This window comes from Mixophyes fleayi, unplaced genomic scaffold, assembly GCF_038048845.1.
Source record: "Mixophyes fleayi isolate aMixFle1 unplaced genomic scaffold, aMixFle1.hap1 Scaffold_78, whole genome shotgun sequence".
NCBI classification, from domain to species: domain Eukaryota; kingdom Metazoa; phylum Chordata; class Amphibia; order Anura; family Limnodynastidae; genus Mixophyes; species Mixophyes fleayi.
The window spans coordinates 140336-164983 of NW_027448498.1; the positions used below are offsets into that span (position 1 = coordinate 140336).

A 24648-nucleotide genomic window follows, 5' to 3' on the forward strand; every position below is an offset into this window, starting at 1 on the left:
TTTCTCCGTCTGATGCTTTGGCATATCATTATTGAAGCCTATCAGCAGAGGTTTCTAATAACATAAATTTATGGACCTCCGCAGCATAGATCAAACTGCAGAGGTCCAGAGCAGATCCTCATTGTTGGCTACCCATGTACTTGTACCTCTCTTTAATAACTACTAGTACAATAGTATGGACTTAGGCAGATTTGTCTGAATGTTTTCTTTTCAATTATTTGCAATTTGTAATATTTACTTGACTTATCATTTCTAGGGGAAAGAGACCCCTATTTCACAGCGTTCGGACTCTCTTGGTAAGACACCCAGACAGCGTGTTCGTTGGTCTCAGCCCACAGGAAACATTGAGATGACTGTAAAGTCCATGCTTGATCTGCGCCAGCTGGATTCTTTCTCCCCATGTGATGACCTCCTAAGGCACCAGGAGGAACAGGAAGCAAATTTAGTCGATTCAAATTTGCAAGCTGACATGGTAAGAATTGTGCATATATTAAATTGACGGATACAACAGGCCCTTTAATGCTTATTTTGTCTTATGTAATGTAGTATTGCTGTGTAGTGTGTGTTTAAAAATACAAAATAAACTCTGTTCAAATGTTTAAAAAATAAATAAAAAAAACACTTGGTAATAGCATAATTTATTGGGGGCATCAGCTTCACAATCTTCTTTCCCGGCATCTACACAGCCACAATGGGCTGAGGTGATCCACTTTCAACATGAGATTGCCTCTGGGAAGGTAAAGGCCTCCACCCTCCTCCCTCCTTCTGTAGGACAACAAAATGGAACAGATGCATGGGCATCTAATTTTCTGGCTTCCAAGACTTCAGACACAGTCCGCATGACAGGCAGGTTACCTACCTGGAATATTCCATGGTGGGAGCCAGTCTGCTTCTCTTCTGGGGCCGGTAGTTTGTTACCACCACGGACATCAGGGTAGGAGGAATCCTTTCTCAGGGATATGTCTTAGATCTCCTGAAGTGCCCTCCTTCATTTTACTGTATAGAAAGCCTTTGTCATCAGTAATAGTTGTTATAGTTCCAGAAGAGCAGATGAAACTGGAGTTAACTCCAGTTTTTTTTGCTGCAGAAACTAGACTGTTCCTTTTGACCCATTCTAAACCTGAAAAACCTGACCATTCAGCTTCTAGTGGGCAGGTTCAAGATGGAGTTCTTTATGTCTGTCATCAAAATCACAGAGTAGATAGAGTTGATGGTGTCTATGGATATCAAGGACGCTTTAATTGTATGTTCAAATATGGGAATGATACCAATGTCTCCTCAGATTTGCTGTACAGCCACAATTTTCAGTTTTGACAACGCTGAGGGTTGTCTCCAAAATCATTATGGTGATGTCTACCCTTCTGAAGTCCAACGTGGGGACTGTTAGTCGCTATCTGGATGATCTGTTGATCAAGGTGGGCTTAACCTGTCCTACTTCAACTTCATTTTTGACAGGTTGTGTAGACCTTAAACATTGTTGCACCATCAAGTACAAGAAATCCAACCTGACTTCTTCCCAGCAGATTGTCTGCTGAAGGTTGAAGGTTCCCAGAAAGAGTTTGTTCTTTCCAAAGAAAAATATCCTCTCCTTAAAGGAATCTGAAGTCCCAGTTTGCTTGCAGGCTGGTGTATGTCCACTTTTGCATAAAAGTCTTAGGCAAGATAGTCTGCCCCTTAAGGTGGTGCAATTTATATGGTTTCACTCAGGAGGTCCAGATTGACCTTATTTAAAAATAGAGCAAATCTCACGATCATTTTACCAGCCAGTCTATAAGGGTGCGCAAGTATTTTCTGACGTGGAATTGGCCATTAATCTGGATGTTTTCCAGCTGATGGTGAACAGATGGGGTCAGGCAGATAACAGCATGGTGGCATCTCCTTTGAACCACAAAGAGTAAATGGCTCAAAGGCGTTATTGGCAGACAGTATGTCAATACCTTGAGACTTAAGTCTGATTTACTTGTTCCCTGCATCATTAAAGTTTGCATTACTAAATCCATGCTCGTATACATGTTCTATAAAACTAAACTATACTGAGACACTTGACTCATTGTCATTCATGTTCTTCGACATCTCCCCTCCAGGGCTGAAGATGCCCAGGATAGATCATCATCATTTATTTATATAGTGCCAACATATTCTGTAGCGCTTTACAATTGGGGACAAACAGTAAACTAATAAACTGGGTAAAACAGACAATGCGGTGAGAAGGCCCTGCTCGCAAGCTTACATATACTTCTTAACACATTAGATTAAAAATCCACTTTATTATGAATGCAAGGTTTAATATCTAGAATTAATCTACTTATTACACTCATTGAATGTAAGGTACAATGGAACTATATTTATTTTGTTTATTTATGTTTTCAATAATAAATATTTGAGTTAAAAGTTTACATGATCCTTAGAGCTAAGGGCTTCTGGGCTGTGTGTCTCATAGAATGCTCAAGATCCGGAAGATATTTTATGAAGGGAATAATCATAGGTTCAGGTAGACCTACATCTCCTGGAATGAAAGGAAGGGCTTTCCTACCTCTTTTTACTTGGCTTGTTTCAGCCTCTTCTTGCAGGGGACTTGCCTTATAGAAGGTTCAGGTCTCTGCCCACATTCTTACAGGGAGTGCAGTACTTTTGAACCCTTGGAATTGTTGGAGTTGAAGTGTGTTTTCTGCAAGACTACTTTTCTGTTGGCCATCGTCAAATTCAGGAGCGTTTTCGGAGCTTGGGACTCTGTTGTAGGTCTCCGTTTCTCCTCTTTATGTATACAGGGCTGTTCTTCAGGCTAAGCCGCCTTTTCAGCCAAAAGTGGTCTCCATGTTTCATCTTAATCAGAACCTTGTGATCCCAGTTTTAGCCAGAGATCAGACTCTGGAGGAAAAGACGTTAAGGCTATGGTGACTTCTTGGTCCTCTACAAGGTGTCTAAAACAGACCATTGCTAGGTGGAGTACTTTGATAATTTTCCAGGCTTACAACCTGTTCCTGAAAATGTGATGGCACATTCTACCAGATGGCCTCCTTGTCTTTGATACACACTTTCACATAGTTCTACAGATTTATCATTTTTGCTTCCAAAACCAGTTTTGCATGTAAGGTGTTGAGCATACCCTCCTGCAGGAACAGTTTTGGAATGCCCCATATGTGAAAGAGAAAATGGGATTTTTAAACTTTCTCTCCGAGTTCAATGGGGGAACCTTGAATGCCAAACTTTTTACACTCTTGTTTTTGTTTCTGTAGGAGAATCTTGCTGTTTCTGTACCTCTTGGATCTGGTCTTCTGCATTTGTTATAAGAATAAAGTCCTGTCAGTCTCTAGGGGGAAGAGGAGGGGGCAGATTTAAAGTACCCAAGATCCTGTACCGCACCTCTGTATACCAATGTCTTCCAGTATCCCCTTAAATCCTTCTCTTGGAGTCTACTGGAAGGTGTAAAAAAAAAATCTTGTTTTGTAAAACACCAGGAGAGAAATCCAGATTCATACATGTGGAGGTGATAAATATAGAATATACTGACTTGTATTAAATCGACTATTTTAGCCTTTATTGTAATGTCTTCAATTCTGCAGATACTGTGCTGTATGTAATGAGAACAATTGAATGTCTGTGGTGATGGAACTGCTCCGATTGTCTATTTATGTATAAACCATGAACCACTTCGGCAAGTGTAGTCCGGGAGAGGGGCATTACTAGAGGGCGGGAGGGGGCGGTGCGCGGTGAATCGCGTCAAAACTGCATTTACTTCGCGGGGCCAAAATGGCGCAAATCACTGCAAATCGCGTCATTTAAGCTAGGCAGATGCGGGAGACTTGTCTGATCTCCCGTGAGACTGACCCGATAATCGGGAGTCTCCCGGACATTCCAGGAGAGTTGGCAAGTATGGTATAAACTATGCTGTAAACTGGTAAAAGAATGAAGTTTTTTTTGCTGTAGCAGATTTTGCCGCTAACATACTTGGCAGTTTATTAAATGATTTGAGCCAATGTCTTGGTAGTCACATAAATATGGCCATGTGCTGCTGATATAAGAAATTGAATAATTCTAATACAAATAAAGAAATGTAACATTTTATTTTTTTAACATTTTAAAAAATAGAATTATTTATTTATATGGTGCCACAAGGTATCCGCAGTGCCGTTCAAAATACAGATTGACAGTATACCAGGGTGTCACAGTACAGGGTAAAACAATTAGAACAAAGACTTCTATCTCAGAGTAAAATAGGTACAGTGGAGTAGGAGAGGAAGAAATGGTTTAGGACAGAAGGGAAGAATGCCCTGCTCATAAGAGCTTTACAAACTAAGGGACTGGGAGACAGACAGCAGGTACAAGGGGAGTCAGTAGAGGGGATCAAGCGCATGAGGATAGAGGGAGTGGGAGGAAAGAACAAGGAAGGAGAAGGTTATGTGGATGGTTGGTAGTCCTTGAGGAACAGATGGGTTTTGAGAGCCCGTTTGAAGGAGCCTAGATTAGGGGACAGACGGATAGAGAATAATGATCAATTTCCACTTTAATTAGCTCATAGTAACACATGTTTTTATACATTGGATACAGTTTGACAATGCAAGCTTCTATAAGTGTTATTGATTTCTTTGCTGTTCACCTCAAACATGACCGTACTCAAGCAACATTTGAAGATGCAATGTAACAGAAATGAAGTGCTCTTGGGGGTGTTCTTTCATTTTTAATGTAGCTTGTTGTGTGTGTGTGTGTGTGTGTGTGTGTGTGTGTGTGTGTTTTTGTTTGGTTTTTTTTCTTTGCCATAGGGTCAATTCTCCTCATGGTTTAACGAAGTTGAGTACTCTATGGTATTCTTTGACAAGTGCATATATTTTAAACCCAACTCTGCAGCTCTGTGCCCTATGATCTTCTATTTATTTTATTGTTTAATAACGTCAACTAGTGTCTCATACACTACCCTTCGTTTGGTGATGAGTATTTGCTTGGCATCTGCTGACACTTATACATTTCAGTAATACTAAAATTTGCAAGCATCTTTAATACCTTTTTTTCATTGAACTTTTCATTCTAATTCAGGGTTTCTTCTTTCCCTGTTTCAGGATCCATATGTTTCCAAAGGCAGCCATGTTCGTCCACGGGTAATTCGGCTCATGTCCTGTGAGGACAGTGTTTTTAAACAAGAGCTAGATACGCCAGACGGCAAAGAATGTGTTATCTACCCTGAGGCCGAAGCTGTGCCAACTCTAGATTTATGCAGGTAATATTAATAAAGGTTAGTGCACCCATATTACTAGGGACGCAACCCGCGTCTCGCACAGAATGAGCATGGGTCGGAGTCCTGAACTTCTGTTTGCTGACTTGCTGCCTGGGGATTTGTGGTTTAGACTCTAGTTGGATAACTTGATAGGCAAGAGAAGCGAAGTCGCCAGCATCTCCCTAATAACTAGTTTGTGAGGTCTGTCATGCCTAACTACCAAGGGGGAAAAAAAAGATAATGTCCTCTGTTATTGTAAAACACTACCTGGCTGTCATACAATGCAAACTATCATCATTTCGTTTTGGTAGAGAGAACAATATATCAAATTATCTGCATGGTATTTATTGTACCATCCCTAGAAACAATCTATTGCAGCACAATCTTTGCTATGGAAAATTATGAATTGCCCTCCAGACTTATGTGATTTGTTGTAAAAAGGACAAATATTTACAAAAAAACATAACCAGTTTTGGTCCCACTCCTCTATATTTGTATGGAACTCTAAGTAAATTAATTTCTTGCAAAGAAACACCCTTCAACAACTGTTCTTTTCATTAGTTGTCTGCTAAACACCTGACCATTATAGTTTTACAAACACAACATATAGCCCATGATGTAAGGCTGATATATTAGTTTGCATACATGACTGTTTAGTTTTAAAAAAAAAAAAAGAAAGTTGGTTGTTTCATATAGAAATGTGTTCAAAACCCCAATCTTCCATCATCAATGGGACTAGTGTTGCACAACTCTGTGCTTTTGGAGACCCTGCTCCTTCCACTATCTAAAGTTCAGTCTGACTTCCTGCTTTGCTGGCCTCCTCGCATCATAACATTGCACCAGTAACATGCAGCCCTACCCTCACTAACATAACCAAAACAGATCGGCACACTTGATGAAATACTCTGGCCTGCTATGATCATTCCATTCTAATTGTCAAAAGTGGACATGTAATGGAAAAGCAGGAGACAAAGATGGTCTACTGTAAGGTTCACTGACTCTATTTGAATGCATCTTAAAAATCTGCGACTATTGCAGTGTAGCCATGCAACATGCATGTGGAATATATTCTGTTTATGCAGATGTTTATACAGATGTGTATTGAGCTCTTTCTGTTTTCTTAGCGAATTTGAGGTCAAAGGTTTGCCCCACAGAGGTTACCATGATGTGCAGGAGAAGCACAGCCCAGATAGTGCCTGCTCTGTGGATTATAGCAGCAGTCGTCTGTCCAGCCCGGAGCATCCAAATGAAGGTCAGAGGCTACTTTTTGTCTTTAATAATTGCTGCCTAAAATCTGTTTAGGCAGGGAGTACAGCAGTGAAAACAGATCTATATGTAAATGTCTCTATAGCTTTACAATTGCTGTGTATCTGAGTGCACCTTATAGTTGCACTCAACATAGCCAATGTTAGTGTTAAATACAGGTAGCTCTCCTTAATATAAGGGAGTTTGTGTTAGATTCAGTGGTCCTTTAAATATAGTGTCATGGAGAGTAATCAATGTAACACAATTCCTGTGTGCTGGTCTACCCTGTGTCTTAAAGAGCCTTTCATAGCAGTCTAGTCTCTTGCTACATTCAATCAATCCTGTTGGCCACAAACTCTTATATTGTCCTATTTGAAAATTCTTTTGATATTTTGTCGATCCAAAATGCCAGAAAAAGATATTGAAAGCTAGCTGGCATTCCACCATCGGCCTGTATGTGAACAGGCATTACCCTGTGTGATCTCTTCACACAGGCAGAGGGGCAGGATTCTCCTGTTTGTAGACATCATTAAGTTTGCCATACATGGGTTAATCTGGTCACCGTTCAGCATAATTAAGTTACATGCCACTACAGCGCTCATAGACTGAAAATTAAAAAGCTCTGCATATGTCTCCATGCAGAATAAAAAAAATATATATTTTCTCTACTGGTCCTACCTGTTCCAATGTGGGAGTCGCCTATGTAGGCAGCACAGAACAAGAATTAAAGGTAATCTTTTCTCTGTAAATGGCATTTGCAGAGCTCCCTCAGCTCCTCACAAGGCAAAACAAAAAGTTAGCGGAGTCGCTTAGTATAGTTAAGTGTATAAGCTTTTATTTTCAGGTGAGTATATCTGCCACTTCATCAGAGCTATAACAAAGTCTTGTCTCAATAGAGTAGATCGTGCTTGGAAAGTGAAGAGACAAACACTCTGCACTATAGAGTTGAGCTGCAATAGAGATCATGCTGATTTGTCTCGTCACTGTCTGCGACTGTTGGTGTTGTCCTTATAGTATTTAAGAAAAATACTATGAATGCAGGAGAAGATAATAGATTTGAAGTGTAGTTTAAAATGGAAACAATAGATGTGAAACAATATTTTGTCAGGGTCATTTAATGACAATCGGATATATATAAACCTTAAAATAGTCATCTGCACATCTATTCATATCCTCTTCCCTTGGTGGCTCTATTGTTGGATTCGTTGTTTATTCTAACTGCATTTTCACGTCTCCAATTGAAGTTCTCAATAAAACTGTTTTCCAAAAAAAAGTCAGCTGCTGTCGAGCACAACTGTCCACTACCATTTATAACAACTTCTCCACAATCAGAAGATGATGGAGGTTCAGTCTTTTGCTGTTGTACTGCAAGGGGCACTTGATTAACTGCCAAGTTGGAGTAGCTATGTGTAGGCTTGTGCTCTTCTTTAGTATCATGATCGCTGGTAGAAACGGAGCACCTGCTGTCACCAAGAAGGCAGTGGAGATCACCAAAGGAGGAACAGAGATGGCAACAGCAGTGACAGTAGACAGCAATGGTTGTTAAATTCACTGGGTCCAGCAGCTAAACTGAGATGGTAATAGATCTTCTAAACAACCTGTTCCATTATATAATTACTCTCCCCAGCGCCACTTTGTAATTTCCCACTGCCTTATAAACTTTATATTTGCAAGAAGTTGAAGTTGTTGGAGGCAAGGCACAGATCTGATCTAAGCTGCAGCCATCCTGTAACTGCCGACTTGGTGCCAGCTACTAGCAGTTTCCTCTGCTGCATGATCCGCAAACTCCTAACATAACCTTAAGTCTTTTGAAATCTTTACAAATCGTATAGGAAAATCTGTGAAATAAGGGTACAGAGAGCAGTCCTTTTCCATGATCTATCAATAAGTGTTGAAAGAAGTGTTGCAAGCACTACCGGGGTCACGGGATCCAGCTATGACTCCTATGTGCAATATTGGTCCAGGGTCACTTTCTTTTTCTTTTTTTTTAATCTTTTCCTGAATTAAATTTGGAGTGATGCAAAATGGCCAAGATGGGCTGGTGCTTCTGCAGTTAAGTGAGAATAGAAAAAAAAGCATTAACTGTGTGTTAAGTTCATATTGTAAAATCAGAGGATTCCACGATATTGCATCACTAGTGCAAATGGTGAGCGACTCTAGGCTCGTGTAGAATTAAACCTTTTACATTGTGAAGTCTTTGTACACGCACTTTGCATGCATTAAATGTGGTTAGATAAAGCTTCTAACACTGGAGTCCTCCATTTCAAAATATCATAGCCCCATCCAACATGGAAATGGTTTTTACTTTTTATGCTGTTTTATTTTGCTTCTTGTGCCGAGAAGATTCTGAAAGCACGGAGCCCCTGAGTGTAGATGGGAACTCGTCTGATCTAGAAGAGCAAGCAGAGGTTGGGGAGCTGGACATGCCCTGCCTGGTTCTAGATGGTGATATCCCACAGACACCTGATCAGGAAATGTTCCTCAAACAGCACTTTGGAAATCTGTCCGCTAACGGCCCAGGTTAATATGATTACCTGCAAAATTCCCTTTTATGTGTAACTTATGTCTTGTACCTGTGTGACAGTAAACATTCCTTAATGAGATGGAGAATTCCAGAAGAGATTTTGCAATGCTGTAGGAATCTATTTTAAGTTGCACTCTTATTTACTTGTTCCAGTGTTCTGTCTCCTCCCATTTTTTTTTTCCTTGATTTAATTTGTAGTCCCCTATATCCACTCCCTTATTCTCCCCTATTGCCTCTTCTCAGCAATCTGCTGTCACTTACACTTTTTCTGTGACAGTCACCAACATTATTTACAGTTATTAATCAATGTATAAAGTGCCTTCCCTTTCCTGTAAATGTGTGAAGCAGATTGTCAGTGTGACATGTTTTACGGTGGTTCTTATATTTAGGTGTGTGTTTTTTGTTGTTTTTTTTTTCCCTTCGCGAAGGGTAATTTCCTCCTCTGACTCCATGCCAGCCCTAAAGAATGGGTTAATCCTCAATCAGCTGAGTAGATGGGGGGGGGGAGGGTGTTAATTCCCCTGAAAGTTATACAATGAGACTCCTTCCTATGTGCTTGTTTTTGTTTTTTTTGTTTAACGGTCTATTTAAAGCTGAGTAAAGCAGCGGTGTGTCTAGTACAGATTTGCTGTTTATTTTAATTTTTATGTGTATGTGGGCTTACCTATGATTCCCGGGAAGATCCAGAGGGTCCACATTTACTACTATTAGTGGTACCAGATTTATCCATATTTACTAACTATCTAGCAGAAAAAATGTAAATGATGTGCACAACTGCCCCATCAGATAATGATGTCCCTTCAGGATCATTGCTTGCATGGAGAGCGGTGAGTTTGATTGTAGAAAGCATTACTGAGACCTAGTGCACAGCCTGGGATCAGCCCTGAAAAATTCGAAAGACTCCCTTTCCAGGTAAGCTCCTAGCTAGGGGTTTTCTCATACGTCCAATTGGGGGACACTGCTATACATAGGGATATAATAGGTGATACCAAGAGTCCAGGCACTTAAATAGTTAAATCTGTGAGTGACACTCCACCCCTGATATACCCCCTCCCACAGGAAGGATATTCAGTTTAGTTTTTGTGCCTTTGGAGTAGCGCATATCAAGCATCAGGGAAGTACGCACAGTGCCAGGGCCATGAGCGAAGTGACCAGGATAATGCTGTGGGCAGAGAAACGCTTTCAATTATATCGGCAATATTAGTTCCAGGTGTAGACAACTGGGAGGCCGTTTATCTCTGCCGAAACAGAGTTCGTCCGGGAGAATGGTCCCTTCATCCGGGGCTCTGCAATCTCCTGGTTCAACGCTGGGGTTGTCCAGAAAAAGATCTGATTGCCTCCCAGTTGAACTTCAAGGTCCCTCTCTTTTGCTAAAAGACAAGGGACCCCGTGGTGGGATACATGGATTCTCTAGTGATCCCTTGATGGTTTCACCTAGTTTACCCATTCCCTTCCCTTCCTATGATCCCGAAGGTTCTCAAGAAACTGAAAAGGGAACAAGTGAAGGCCATCTTAGTGGCTCCGGACTGGCCGCGCCGAGCCTGGTACTCAGACTTGCTAAGAATGGTAGTAGAACCTCCATTCAGACTGCCTCTCAGGCTAGACTTAAGTCACTCAGGATCCCCTTCAGTGCCACTCGTAGGTCGGTTGACTTTAATGGTGTGGCTATTGAAACCATGATTCTGAATGCCAGGGGTTTTTCTGCTAAAGTAGTTAAGACCATGATCAAGGCCAGGAAGCCTTCATCAGCTGCTAATTATTATAGATCATAGAAGACTTTTATGTTTCATGGTGTGAATCAAATCATTTTCACACTTCCGGTTTGAAGCGCTCTAGGTTGCTAGCTTTTCTTCAAGCTTGTTTGGACAAGGACTTCCGCTTAACCTCGTTGAAATCACAGGTTTCAGCGTTGTCCATTTATTTCCAGAGTAAACTGGCCTCCCTCCCAGAAGTTCATACTTTCTTACAGGGTGCACTTCATATTTTGCCTCCATTTGTTCATCCTGTCGAGCCATGGGACTTGAATTTGGTTCTTCAGGCTTTCATTAAGCATCCTTTGGAGCCTTTACAGTCGGTGGAACTTCATTTTCTTAGTTGGAAGATGGCTTTTCTTTTGGTGGTGACTTCAGCATGCCGAGTTTCTGAGTTGGGGGCTTTATCTTGTTCTCCCCCATTCTTGATTTTTCATGAAGACAAGGGCGGTGCTTCACACTAAGCCCTCTTTTGTCCCTAAGGTTGTTTTCCATTTTCATTTAAATCAGGATATTATTGTTCCTGCCTTTCCTCAAAGTACTAGGTCATGGGATCAGTCTTCGTTGTTTTTGGATGTAGTCAGGGCTCTTAGGTGCTATGTGGACCACACAGCTAGTTTGTTCAAAACCACAGATCTTTTTGTGCTTTGATGCGAAGAAGAGAGGTTGGCCTGCTTCTAACTTCTCTTTAGCTTGGTGAATTACCTCTACCATTAAGCTGGCTTATTCAAGGTCAGATAGACCGTTGCCAGGAGGTTTCTCCGCTCATTCCACTAGGGCTGTGGGTACTTCCTAGGTGGCACGTCACGGAGCTTCTGCTGAACAGCTGTACAACACATTCATTCCTCAGGAAGCCTGACCGCAAACATGTGAAATGCAGTGGTTTAAAGAAACACTTGATGACTGCCGGTTTCCAAGCACATTCAGAGATACTGTGTCTATAACACAGCTGTGCACGCAGCTCAATATAAATAAGTGAGCTCAGGTTCTGGAGGGAAGCTGCTGACATACATTCATGGGCACGAACGATCTGCCTTTTTTTTTTTACCACAATAGACTGAGAAATAGGGTTGTTGAAACACTGTTAATTCTTTAGCAATGATTTGTAACAAGGAAATCATAGCTCCTGGAAATAGTATTATGCTCAATTGCATGCACACTGAAGATCATCAGTGGAGAGGCTGTGGAAGAAATAGCAGACGTTCCATTCTGGCCTTTTCCACCATGGTCCACAGTAACATTGGCGATGCTCCTAGTTAAACCTTGGTCACTACCGCTTCAGTCATATCTTCTATATTAAGTGCTTAATCACCCAAATGTTGGAGGCTCTTGTTGATGGTGTGGAGATTGAGTGGTCATTGCTCAAGAGTGTAAATTAATCTGACAAGGTTATTTGAGGTGGTATTGCAAGCAAGAAAAAGTACTAGAACTGTTTGAACCCTTACATGAAGTTTCACAAAAATGGCTATTCTTACTGACCATCACATTTGCTAGAAGAGTGGGAGAACGTAAGGCTTTATGGTGTAAGGAATCATTTTTGAACATGTACACAGGTAAACTAGTACCAAGAGCAAAACCTGCCTTCAGTAATTTACACATTTCATATCCACCCAGAAATTGTACGCCCATCTTTGTCCTAAGCCATCTAATGAAAATGAGAAGTTTACATACTGTAGAAATGGTCAGAGACGAGGTCCTTGTCTATGGCAAGGCCCATCCTAAAGACACCCTTGCAAGATGGATTTGAATAGTCATTTCACAGACTTTTATAGAAGAACAGATATGAGGTTGCCAAAATACAGATGGGCCCATTCCACAAAAGGTAGTGGCAACCTCCTGGTACACAAGGGTCTAGCTTCAGAAGATAATCTGGGCAGAGCAGCATGCTGGTCATTGCTTCGTTACTTCTCCAGACAATTACCTTCTGGATGTTGTGGCTTTGGCTGACGCTCAGTTTGACAGAAACATTTTTCAAGCTGTTGATCAATAAAATATTTTTCATGCATTGATCAGTGTTGGCACCCTCTGTGTTATTGCTTTGGTACATCCCATTTGTTGGGACTGCCATGGAGTCTGAGGAGGAAATTGGCAAATTATTTTCACTGATCATTTCATTTCCTTTAAGTACTCCATGGCAGCCCAAATATTCCCTCCCATGCTATCTGCTTTTCAAAAACAGCTTGGGAAGTCACTTAGACAAGGAAGGAGGCACATTATATATCTTATTGGGGCACCAAGTTTATTTTTCAACTGATTAAGGATTAACACTTTTTTTTATGTAATGGAGTATTTCAAAGAAATTAAACTATTAATGAATGTAATTAGCTTATTTATGACACAAATAAAAAGGGACTTTCACTATATTCTTTAATATGTTTTATTTTTGCATATGTGGTCCTATATGCCCATCTAGCACATTTCAAGTGCAGGTCTAATCCCTGGTCTTGGTGTGGGACTGCCCTGAGCAAGGTTGATACACCTTCTTTTGCATGTTTACTGATGCCCCTGAAAATATGACCTCACAAAATACCATTTGTGCTGCGAATATACTGACTGTGTAATGGAAGGCTTTCAAAGTGTGTCTGGCATGTTGAGTCCATATGGACATGACAGATTAACATGGCTTTACACTTTTTTTTGTTACATTTAGAGGGACCGGTCCTGACCTCGGAGAAAAGTGAATGTGCCAGCACGAGCATCTCATCACGGTTCCTAGCACTGGCTCATATACCAGCTTTCAGGTTCATATATAGATTGTGTTAGATGTTAATATATCAGCCATTCTTGCTTTTCCAAACACAAAGGTTGATTCTTGTTGCCAGAATGTTGTCAGTAGGTGGCATGAATTAACATTTTTTTCTGCTGTAAGCTTAATTTTCCATTATATAAAGGCTTGTTTTTTAGGATGTCTGTAATATAACTGCTCGTCTATGTGTTTATTTTTTTATTCTTCTCTAAAACTCAAATGAATTATTTACTTACTAGCATTTTTAACTCATGTTGCAGTATCCAGGCGCATGAAAACATTTTCAGGCGGGATCTTTAAAGAAAAAAAACTAAATATTACGTTTTAGGCTTGTTTCTTTTAAATCTCATGAATCTCTGGGTAAACACTTCTAGATGCAGCTCCTTGTCTTATATATGAGTGTAAGACTGAAGCTTGTGCAGAGGGATATGTTTTTTTTTGTTTTTTTTTTTTACAGCTAAGCACAACCTAATACTTGATTATGCATTATAATTTTTTAAAATGTATTTTTTCTTCATTTAGAGAGATGTATAGCCTTTCTTTTGACTAGGTAACACATTGTTTTCTTTACAAAGCAAAGATTAAACTCCGCATAACTAAGAACAAAAAAAAAAACTTTAATACAAATTATTTCTTTCCTTCCTTTCTCTTAAACAGAGATTGGCCTGGGCCCAGCACTAGTCAAATGTCTGATCAAGAGGTCGGTCTAGACTGTGATCAGACCACGTTCATATATCCCACACAAGTTAATGGATCGGAGGCTTTGATACAAGAGGGTGCCAGCCCTCTAAAACCAGCCTACCAGAGGAAATGGAAGCAGCCAGCGGAAATAAAGATGGGGAAAATGGGGCCATTTTTTTCATCTGTTGAAACTAACATGAGAAAAACACAGTCTGTACATGATCTTGTACATGAAGGTAAGCACAAGGGCGAATGAGGTATAATTTCATCAAATAATTATGGTTAGATTTTATTGGAAATTATAGTTATTAAGGAGTAAAAATTTTCCTATAGATTGTAAGCTTGCGAGCAGGGTTCTCTTACCTTTCTGTCTGTATGTATTACCCAGTATTGTTTTATCAATGTTTGTTCCCAATTGTAAAGTGCTACGGAATTTGCTGGCGCTATATAAATGTTGATGATGATGATTTCCTCTCCACTATCAAACTTTCTGGTGTTTGTGTGTGGGGGGGGGGGGGGCTTGTTTTGTATTAAAGTCAAATGCTTACTAGTATTTAGAAAGTTTATGTATTTATACACTCATGCAAATGCAAAATTCTTATATTTTTCAACGTAATTTATTTGCAGTAAAAATGCGTCCACAGGCTCAAACTGTTGCAGAAAAAGAACAGAAGGCCATACACCGTCGGACCTTACCAGCCATGCTAATGAAGACAGAATGCCAGTCTTCACCACTCCAGGGCAAGGATGTAAAGCCATCTAAAGGCAGATCCTATATGAACCCAACAACTAGCTCTATGGCCAAGATCTCACGGAGTGTGTCTGTTGGGGAGAACTTGAACCTTGGTGAGGCACAGGAAACATCCGGTGGTTCAGATGTAAAAAACAACTCTTATGAACCTGAACTGGGAACTGTTTCTGTAGATCCAGAGAAGAGCCATCTCACATTGAAGGACGGTGTCCTTGTTAAACCTCTTCTGCCACTTATCACAAACTGCTCTTCACCAAAGACCTTTCAATCAAAGAACAGAGCACATCTGACTCTAGACATTGCCAAACCATTGCCTGACCGGCCTTTGCTTTCTTTTGGTAAATGTAGAAGTTCACTTGAAATTGAATCGCCAAGATCACCTGGATTTAGCTGGAAACCTAAATTATCTATCACAGATATGACTTGCAGGAGTGACAATCGAACATCAGAGGACATTAGTTCTAGGAAAGGGAGTCTTGAAGAGGCTGTCATGACGAACTGTAAACTCAATGAACATGAACACAGAGTGGACTCAGGCTCAGAATGCCTAAAGCCTAGTTACAGAGGGAGAGCCTCTACTATTGGTCACACTCCAGATCATAATCCAGGACTTTGTCCTGTTGAAACTATTAGGCCTAGATCTCCCTCTCTCAATGCAGCATCAGCACAGGACTCAGGTGGGCACAGAGGTCCACCTTTGGTGGTATCTCCCTTTAAGTCTCCTGTTTGTGTGAGTGACCTCGCAACTCCATCTCATCTCTCTCCGTCCAGTCTCTGGCCTTTTTCGTCTTGTTCGCACCTGTCTCGCTTTGTATGCCACTCTCAGAAGGGTGAGGCACTTGCTCCCTCCAATCTCTCCCCTCCCCCCTAATTTTTGCTACTTTAACATAATGTTACTTTAATGTTTGTATGTTTTTCAGGTGTTTGTCTCACCACCCACCCCTGCCCCTAAATATATTTCTCACAGATTACATTGGGAAACACAGGAAAGTAATGTAATGCAAATTGACATTGGCACTAGCAGTATGGCTACTAAGCTACTAGCCATACAAGATGCATTTGGATTCAAAGAAAAGATCTTAAGAGAAATAAATATAAAGCTCCCATTCTCAGCATGATGTTTTGTAACCCCAGTTTGCCCACCTTCTTGCTGCATAATTTCCGGTTGTTTTGTGCAAAATAATCATAACCTCCTAATAACAATTCCCAGAATGCTTTTCCCTAACACCACTAATTTAATTTGTTATTTTGGGGTGGGTGGGGGTAGAGGTGTTGATTGGTGTGTGTGTGTGTTTGTTTGGTTTTTTTGTCTGTTTTTTCTTGTCCACATTATTATATCCTGGGAAAGACTTCTCCCAATTTCCTGGGAATGTTTTGGAGTGGTGGTATAAGGTGCCTTGGGCTCCGTATTTGGTGCTAATAAGATCTTGCTACCACTAGATATGGTGGGACCTATGGTTTTGCGTAAACTGGCGCTAGCATCAAATCTAGGGTTATGACTTATGGTGGAGGAGTGGTTTTTAAAACCTTTTATACTAAAAATAGTTTAAGAGGAAGAAATACATTGAGCCACCTTGCATTTTCAAGTATGTTCTGTATACATCAGATACAAGTGTGACCTGGTTACAGACAGAATGCTGTGTTTTTAGTGTTACAATCACAAACCTTCTTATAGAATAGAGTCGGACATTTTACAGGTGTGACTTTTGAATTGACTGATAGGTTGTTCCATAAATGGGGAGCTTGGTAGTAGCAGACAAGCCTGGTTCCTTATTAAATTTTAAAGTATTAGCAGGCGTCTGCAAGTCTCTCTGTAACCCATAGGATTAATAAATCTTTTCTAGTATTGAGGAATTTGTCCTGAAAGCCTTTGTAAGATAAAGAGGCAAAGTGTACTCTTAAGTCTGGGCTCTAGGGACAGCCAACCTAGATCTGATGGTGGGTTTTGTAGGTGCACAGTAAAAGAAAAGGGCAGATTGAGTTGTAAAATGCATCAAGCTTGCCAAGGTGAATTTGGGGGTTGTGTAATAAACTGCATCGCCATCGCCGCAGCACGAAAAGCCAATGCTTCACACTTTCAATAGAGACTATTTGAAAATAACCTAAATACAGTAGGCGGGGAGTATAATTAGCAAAAATAACCATTTGGGTCAACTACATACATAGAAATGCTGTACTAATCATTTTATACTAATAAATGTGACTTTCTGTTTCAGTGCATCCAGTCAGCTTTGAGCAGTGTGAAATGATTGCCTCAGAGTTACAGGACAGCCTACGACGGGCATTGAATCTCTACCGATCGGTGGGTGAATTAATTGCTAACTAATGAATATTCATAGTTCGTATGGTGTATTTTTTTATTTTTTTTTTAACTCAAAATTTTTATTGCATAATAAAGTATGAATGACATAGACTTTAGACAACAAGCATATTGATTGGAATAATCATAGAGCATATTAGATATCCAGCAATGTCACTCACAAAACAGTAAAATATATTGCAATATAACAGAATGGTAATGGGTAAGGGGCGGGAGGGAGAGGGAATGGACATTGAAGGAGGTGTAGGGTAGGTAAGGGGGGGGGGGGGGGAGATGGTCGATTCATAGGATATACTTAAGAAGAGCATGTTCACCTTCAGAAGGGAGCGCTGTCAAATCTGCATGGGAGTGTTTTAAAGGAGTAGAGGGGCCAATGTTATCTGGAGTTGTGAAGGGAGAGACTATTTGGAGGAAGAGAAAGCTGCGGGGATCTTAGGCATAAAGCCAGGGGGCCCAGACTTGATGAAATTTGTCTTCTTTGTCTCGCAGCAGCGACGTGATTTTTTCCATGTTGGCAATAAACCATATATAAGATCTAAGAGAAGAGATGCGGGGGGGGGTTCGCCTGCTTCCAAAATTTAGCAATCAGACATCTGGCGGCTGCCAGGACATGCGAGGCAAGTTTTGCGGAGTGGGTGTCTGGGTCTTGTATAGGATAACAGAGGAGGAAGGACCATGGATCCTTTCTGATGGGGCATTGGAGGAGGGAGGAAAGAAGTCTCGATACCCTGTCCCAGAAGGAGGAGATAACCGGGCATGACCACCAAATATGCATGAAGGTGCCTCGATGACCACAATTTCTCCAGCAATCGGGAGAGGCTGACTGGTACATTTTTGCGAGCCTGTCAGGTGTGAAATACCACCTGTAGTAGACTTTGTACGCATTTTCCTTAATTAATGTGGAGATGGAACTAGAAGCCACATTCAGCCTGATGGTCTCCCAGCAGTCCTCCTCCGGGGGAGGGCCCAGATCCCTCTCCCACTCCCTCTCATGTGCGTTCCCGGAGGGTATCAGTTTCCCTAGTAGTAGACTATACAAGGACGAGATCATACCCCTTCGCAGAGGGGAAGAGAGGCAGAGAGATTCAAATTGGGAGGGGGAGTGAGGTGAATTGTCCGACAGGAGTGACAGGAGGAAGTGCCGAACCTGCAGGCAGGGCCGTAACTAGGGCTGTGCGACAGGGGCGACCGCCCAGGGCGCAACGCTGAAGGGGGGCGCAATTTAGGAATATTTTAGGTTAATTTGGTTAAAATTGAAGGCTAGGGGGGCGGCTTTTGTCTTTCTCGCCCAGGGCACTAGAATTCTAAGTTACGGCTCTGCCTGCAGGTATTGGTAGAACGGCGGGTAAAAGTTAGGGACTCTGGAGCAGAGGGCGTCATAGGATATGGGCCTTCCTCGCTCAAGAAGGCTCCCCGCAAAACGAAATCCCGCCCTAGTCCATAGCCGAGAGAAAGATCGGGACTTTCCCGGAGGGAAGGTGGGGTTATGCCACAGGGGTATAATGTGCAGAGGGTTAGGAAAGATAGAGAGATGACCCTTGCAGGTCTCCCAGATCCGAGCTGCAAATTCCAGAGTTGGAAAACGTTTGGTTAGGACCTTCCGAATATCAGAAGGGACTCCCCAGAGGCCTGACAGGCCGGGTATGGAGAGATAGGCAGCCTCCAAGTCTGCCCATGCATGAGATGCCGGAGGAGCAAATGAGGAAGCTATTGAGCTAAGCTGGGCAGCCCAGTAGTAGGCCTTAAGATCGGGGAAGCCCCTGCCTCCACAGCCTTTAGGTTTTTTGAGTAGTGCCAATCGAAGCCTGGGAGACCTGCCTCGCCAGACAAATTTAGAAAGGTGTTGTTGCATAGAGTAAATTTCGGATAGGGGTATTCTCACAGGCAGTGTCTGGAAAAGCGTATGGTGTATTTAATACCAGAAACTTTAAATGGGTTGTCTGCTTTGGAACCCTTTTTTTGTTGTAGCAATTGGAGGGGCCCCTGTTCTCCTCGTGCCACACACTTTTATTTTTGCCCCCTACTTATGCCATTTTGTTATAGAAGGGAGCTGCATTGACCCCTTGAGGGCTTGCACAGTTCATGTGATTTAGTTGGATAGAATGGAGAATTGAATGCAGCATCTGTTTGGATAGGAGTTGCAGCCATCCACTATAGTGCTGGATTCATGTTACTATTCCTGTCCTGGCTGATTGAATTGCATGGGTGGATCCCGTCCCAGGATTAAAATCTGCACTCTGCGAAATGAAGTGGTTCAGCAGTCGCATCAGGTAATTGTTGTCCCGTGGGAGGTAGAATTACTTGTCTCATTGCTTACATATTTACTTCTGGTGCATTGTCTTCTCCATTGATGAACTTTATTTCTCACTTATCCAATTGGGGGACACTGGGTTATAGCTCAAAGTAGGACACTGGCACTTTAAAATAAATTCCCATAGCTTTTCATTCTCTAAATGCCAGCTTGTGGGCAACTCAGCAGAACATGGTGCTTTACTGGGTTGCATCAACAGCGTGTATTACTTTTATTTTTCCCTTATGCTTTTGACTCTCACTGTGGTTGTTTGAATTCACTGCTGAGATTGTTTGAGTTTACCGCTCCAGTGCTGTAGATTAAGAAGATATTAAAAATAAAAATCTAAATCCTTTATCTCTGCCAAAGAGGCAACAATTTATTATACAACCTTTTAAAACATACAAGGTTAATTAGCTTGTACAGAATGTGAATAGAACATGTATAAATAACAGTAATAGAAATCAAAACCTTTTCATGACGTTTAAATGTCTTGTGCCGTCACAATACGACGATTCTCCTTTTTATTGTCTCTTTGTAAGAGACAATGGTTTAATAATAAAGTGTATTTATATACAGGTTCTATGACTGCAAATCGCAGGAGGAGTCGAGCACCTCAACATTTATGTAACACAGATGTGTTCAATGTCAGCGACATAGAAAATAGCCACAGTAGACCGTCTTCATATTAATATGTTGCGATCAATGTCTGCCAAAGGGAGATCAAAATATGCTGGTGGATACTTGCGGCTCCTACTCAGTTTGTAAATGCACAATAGTTTATACCAGATGCTGTTCAGCCATCACACGTGATGCGGTCTCCCCATATGTTGTAGAACTTTCACACAGTGCGGTGTCGTTTACAAAAAGTTAAGGATCGATCACAAAAACTTACTGCACGTAGTACGCAGGGAGAATTCACAAAACTTCCTGGTGAAAGTGTGGATATTAAAGCAGGCTAGCTGGGAATGTAAATCCAATCCCACAATGTGGGACCTGATATGACCACAGACATGTAGTGCACGTGACAGTAACAAAAGCTATGAGAATTCATGACACTGTCGAAATTGGGCCCACTATTCCCTATGGTCTTTGTGTCCTCCCAATTCATTCGGAGAAAATGATTTAACGAAAGTAGAAAAATCCAGTCTCCCTATGTAGATTTAGCTAGAAGTTGTCTTTACAGGCAATTCATTTGTCTACTTGTGGTTTATACAGAAGAACTTTCAGCCATTTTAATCAAGTGAGGCAAATATTAACATGTGGGTTGCAAATGTAATACAGAGCAGTCTTCAGTATGTATGTTATGTTGGCTTGTGTGAATTAATTTATATACTCTGTGTGTAATAAACCATTTACTGTATATATGGGTTGCGCATAACCTTTACAATTGGTACAAACAAGCCTATGCTTTATTCTTAGTTTGTATCTACATCGCTCCTCTTTTCATGTCTAAATTGTACAGGCGTTTTGACATATTATGAGAAGCAAGAAAAACTTTCCCAACTATGCCCTTTGCTCCAGTGCCATTCCACTGATAATGTATACTTGTTTTTGGGAATGCATTTCATTTTAAAATGGAATACATATTTAGGGGTATTGTATAAAGGGAAAGCTGAATGGAATGTAAAGTTTTATAACATTTTACCTCCTCTAGGTGACCATATCGGGCCCAGCGACAAACATGGATCACTGCAAGATAGCGGACTGTCTAACAGAGACATTTGGCATAGTGAAGAGGGAGCTGGATTCCTTAAAAGATGGAGACTCTGGGACAGGGATGGGGGAAGATTTGTCTTCATGTGGACAGGAATATAGCAGTAACCTTGAACTTCCAGTAGATGGCGACTCGTCAGTTCATGGGTCTCAGCAACTGGGTGATGACAAGACTCTTGCCTTACTGCAGCAATACTCTGAACTTTTATTACAAGCAGTGGAAAAGAGGATGGATAAGAAACTCTAATTACATGAGCATTTGATGCACATTCAAAATGTTTTGTCTGTTTTGTTAGTGGTATTCTTTATCATGCAAACACCGCAAGCCAAAAAGTTTGCCTCTTAAACACTAAAATCTAGCGTAAACTGTCCTTTAAATCATCTAAACCAGCAAACAGAGTAAGAATGGACATTGTTCTGTTACGGCAATCCCCTTCAGACCAGCAGCACTTGATGTCTCAAAAACAGATCTTGTTTTGGCCTGGGACAATGGTTTAAAGTTTTTTTTTTTTCTGCCTTTAGTTACTCGCAGATGTGCAGAACTTTTTTAAAGGAAAAGAAAAATCCAAATGGTTAAATTTTAGTACAATGTACATGTCTTTCACCAATCGGAGGCAGCCGTTTTGTGGGCTGTACGAATATTCTCACAGATATTGCAATTAACAAAAATGGTTGCCTCAACTGTGTGTAGGAAACTGTTACACTTTAACAAACCCTTGAATAAGTATTATATTTGTTGCATTATATATTTTAAATTTATTTATTGTTTTATTATTTTTTTTTGCTCTAAATGTGTTTTATTGCTGTTTTGGTCCCTTGAGAAGTTTTCCATTAATATATACTTTTTGTCTACAGGCATAAGTTGGCATGCTACTATTTAGCTATTGAAGTGCAATCCATTGTGGCAAAGAATCATGGGAAATGTAGTTTTAGCAGTAGCTTCTGCCTTTTAAAATGGGCCTGCCGCTTGCAAATGGTTAAGGCAGACATTTTATCTTCTGAACCAATATTCAGCCTATTCAGTAGAAATTGGTGACATTAAGGCATAAGCCCCCTGCTCCTTCTTTGTCATTAGTACTGGATTATGGGCTTTATTGTTAGAAATATCAATTCCGTTGAATGCTTGTCTTCATTGTATGTAGCGGACATGACCACTTTAAATGCTGGCACCACATTGATTATCTCAGAAATGGAGCATTTTTGAGGGATGTTTACATAGTTTATATTGCTTTTTTCTTGTGTGTTCATTGTTAAACGAATTCAAGTCATTTGTTACACTTTTTGAACAAGGGCATATTGCATTTAACTAGCATCTGTTTTACAATACCGAAGACATGGCAGTGAGAAATCTGGGGCAGCGTTTTACCATCCTCAGAATAGTTCATCTCTTGTAGACCATACATCATGCCAACCCTAAGCTTTATATAAAGGCCTTTCTGTCCACTCTACACATCTAGTCCGTACATAGTTTCCCTTTTATGCAGAGTCTCCACATTTTCCTTTTTCTTAACTATACATCTGTTTATTTCTTCTCAGTCTCACCATATGTTGAGTACATTGAGCCTTTTTCGATCTCCGTGGTTGTGCAGATATCATAATTTTTTTATTTTTTTATTTTTTGTGTGTGTTTTTACCCAAGTTTTTGGTTTATTTCAATTAGAATGTATATGGGTATGTGCAGATTTGACATAGATTTGAAGATTTTTGGCAATTTCCAGAGTTTGAGCTATGCATGCAGCATTAGTGCGGTCTAACTGTGTTAACCTCCCTTTTGCTGATCTGAAAGTGAGGCAGGTCCTCTATCTATACTAATCGCAATGAGGGGCGGTTTAAATGTGAATTCATTGTTCGTTTTTAGCAAGTTGAAGATTTTTTTTTTTCTTTAGAAAAAACAACGATGTGAAATGTTTAACACTTGTAGTTCATATTTGAATTACTAGTTTTATTCAACAGAATAGGTACAATCCTACTTGTGTGTTCACCTTTTTGACATTTGAACAGAAGTGTTTGTTTTTTGAATGCGTATAAAGGAAAGTACATCTGATTTTTAATTTGGTATAGTTGTGTGTGCATGAGAGTGAATTTTGATCTTTTTAATTAAAATTTGGTTATTTTTCTGAATTACTGATGTGTCCTCAAAGTAAGTTAATATGCATTTATGCTATGCGTTTACAACTTTTTTGCCTTCCTTCCTTTCTGTGGACGTCCAATGCCTCACAAGATAAGTTGTAGAGCTGTATTTACCTTTTAAAATATTGCATTATAGTGATTTTATAAATTGACCCCATGGAACGGTAGTGTGAAATATATATAACTTTGAGCTGCTTATTTTTCCTATTTTATTTTAAAAAATTTCACTCTATACTAGTTTACGATTGCCCTGGATTAATCAGGAAACTGAGCCATTTTTTGTAAATAGAAACTCCGCCCCTAATACATAAAAATACGGAACTTTTCGGTTGGTTACATCGGTCTCTTGTATGTAAAGCGATGTTTCCTCTTTAACTGATGTAGGAGGTCTGTGATAAAAAGTATTGCAGGCTAAACCAGATTGTAAGAAACATCTCGGCATCAATGCTTTATAAATGGAAAACAATGTTTTTGTTTCTCATGTGTTGCATTTTGTTTTTCAAACCAAAGTAAAAATTGTGTTTGGTTTGGCGATAACTGCTGATCTGTAGAACTGTAAAGACCAGGTCAAAAATCATTGCTTCATCATAACAGGATGACCAACAACAAACACATACCTTACATAAAATGCAAAGCTGTTGCTTAATACCTATGGGTTCCATCTGCACCAGTCACTGGTTTTGCTAATTACTGTTTATTGCTGTTGTAAATAGTTTAAGATAAGTTTCCATTAAAAGGATCTATGGGTAGAGCAAATGTGGATATAATGTTATTGGAGCATGGAGATGAGATGCATGAAGATGTCACTTAGGGAATGCTTAATTCATGAGAAAGCTGCATGCTCTTTACTCACTGTAAGCACTAAGGAAACTTGGACAACCTGTGGCCTCTTCAGTAAATGTGGAAGTAGATGTCCAAGCATGCTGGGACCAGTAATTCCATATTGGCTGGAAAGCCACAGGTTGCCTATTTCTGCACTAAATATCAAGTCACACCTAGCAACCCATTGCCCCAAACTGCCCCAGTTAGCAGCAATGGTACAGCCTCTGTTCTGCCTACACACACCAGACTTGTAAAAAATACATGTTTTATACTTTAATACAGGGGAGGAGATAACAACATTTTGAAATGCCTTTTTTAATCATTTGGAGCAATTGTTATGTTTTGTGTGTTTTTGCACTGTGATCTGCCTCTTTCTCTTATTTATGAGAAGAAATGGCTGTTTTTTTAACAGTTCCTTTGTACTTCATGTCTTAATTTCAATAAAAGTGTGAATCTTTTAGAA

General features: G+C 40.4%; 1 protein-coding gene across 2 annotated transcripts in view; it reads left to right on the forward strand.

Annotated features, from left to right (window-relative positions):
* Positions 1-24648, forward strand: part of LOC142135572 (mitogen-activated protein kinase-binding protein 1-like) — a 114856-nt gene extending 90208 nt beyond the window's left edge. The window contains exons 23-31 of one of the 2 annotated variants that reach the window (XM_075194610.1): positions 257-472; positions 5055-5212; positions 6334-6461; positions 8798-8974; positions 13380-13470; positions 14133-14392; positions 14784-15584; positions 17124-17209; positions 21175-24648. In XM_075194610.1, coding sequence (XP_075050711.1) covers positions 257-472; positions 5055-5212; positions 6334-6461; positions 8798-8974; positions 13380-13470; positions 14133-14392; positions 14784-15584; positions 17124-17209; positions 21175-21480 — 2223 coding nt within the window. In that variant the 3' untranslated portion in view covers positions 21481-24648. The remainder of the gene's footprint in view (positions 1-256; positions 473-5054; positions 5213-6333; positions 6462-8797; positions 8975-13379; positions 13471-14132; positions 14393-14783; positions 15585-17123; positions 17210-21174) is intronic. The other variant, XM_075194611.1, reaches the window with a different exon arrangement.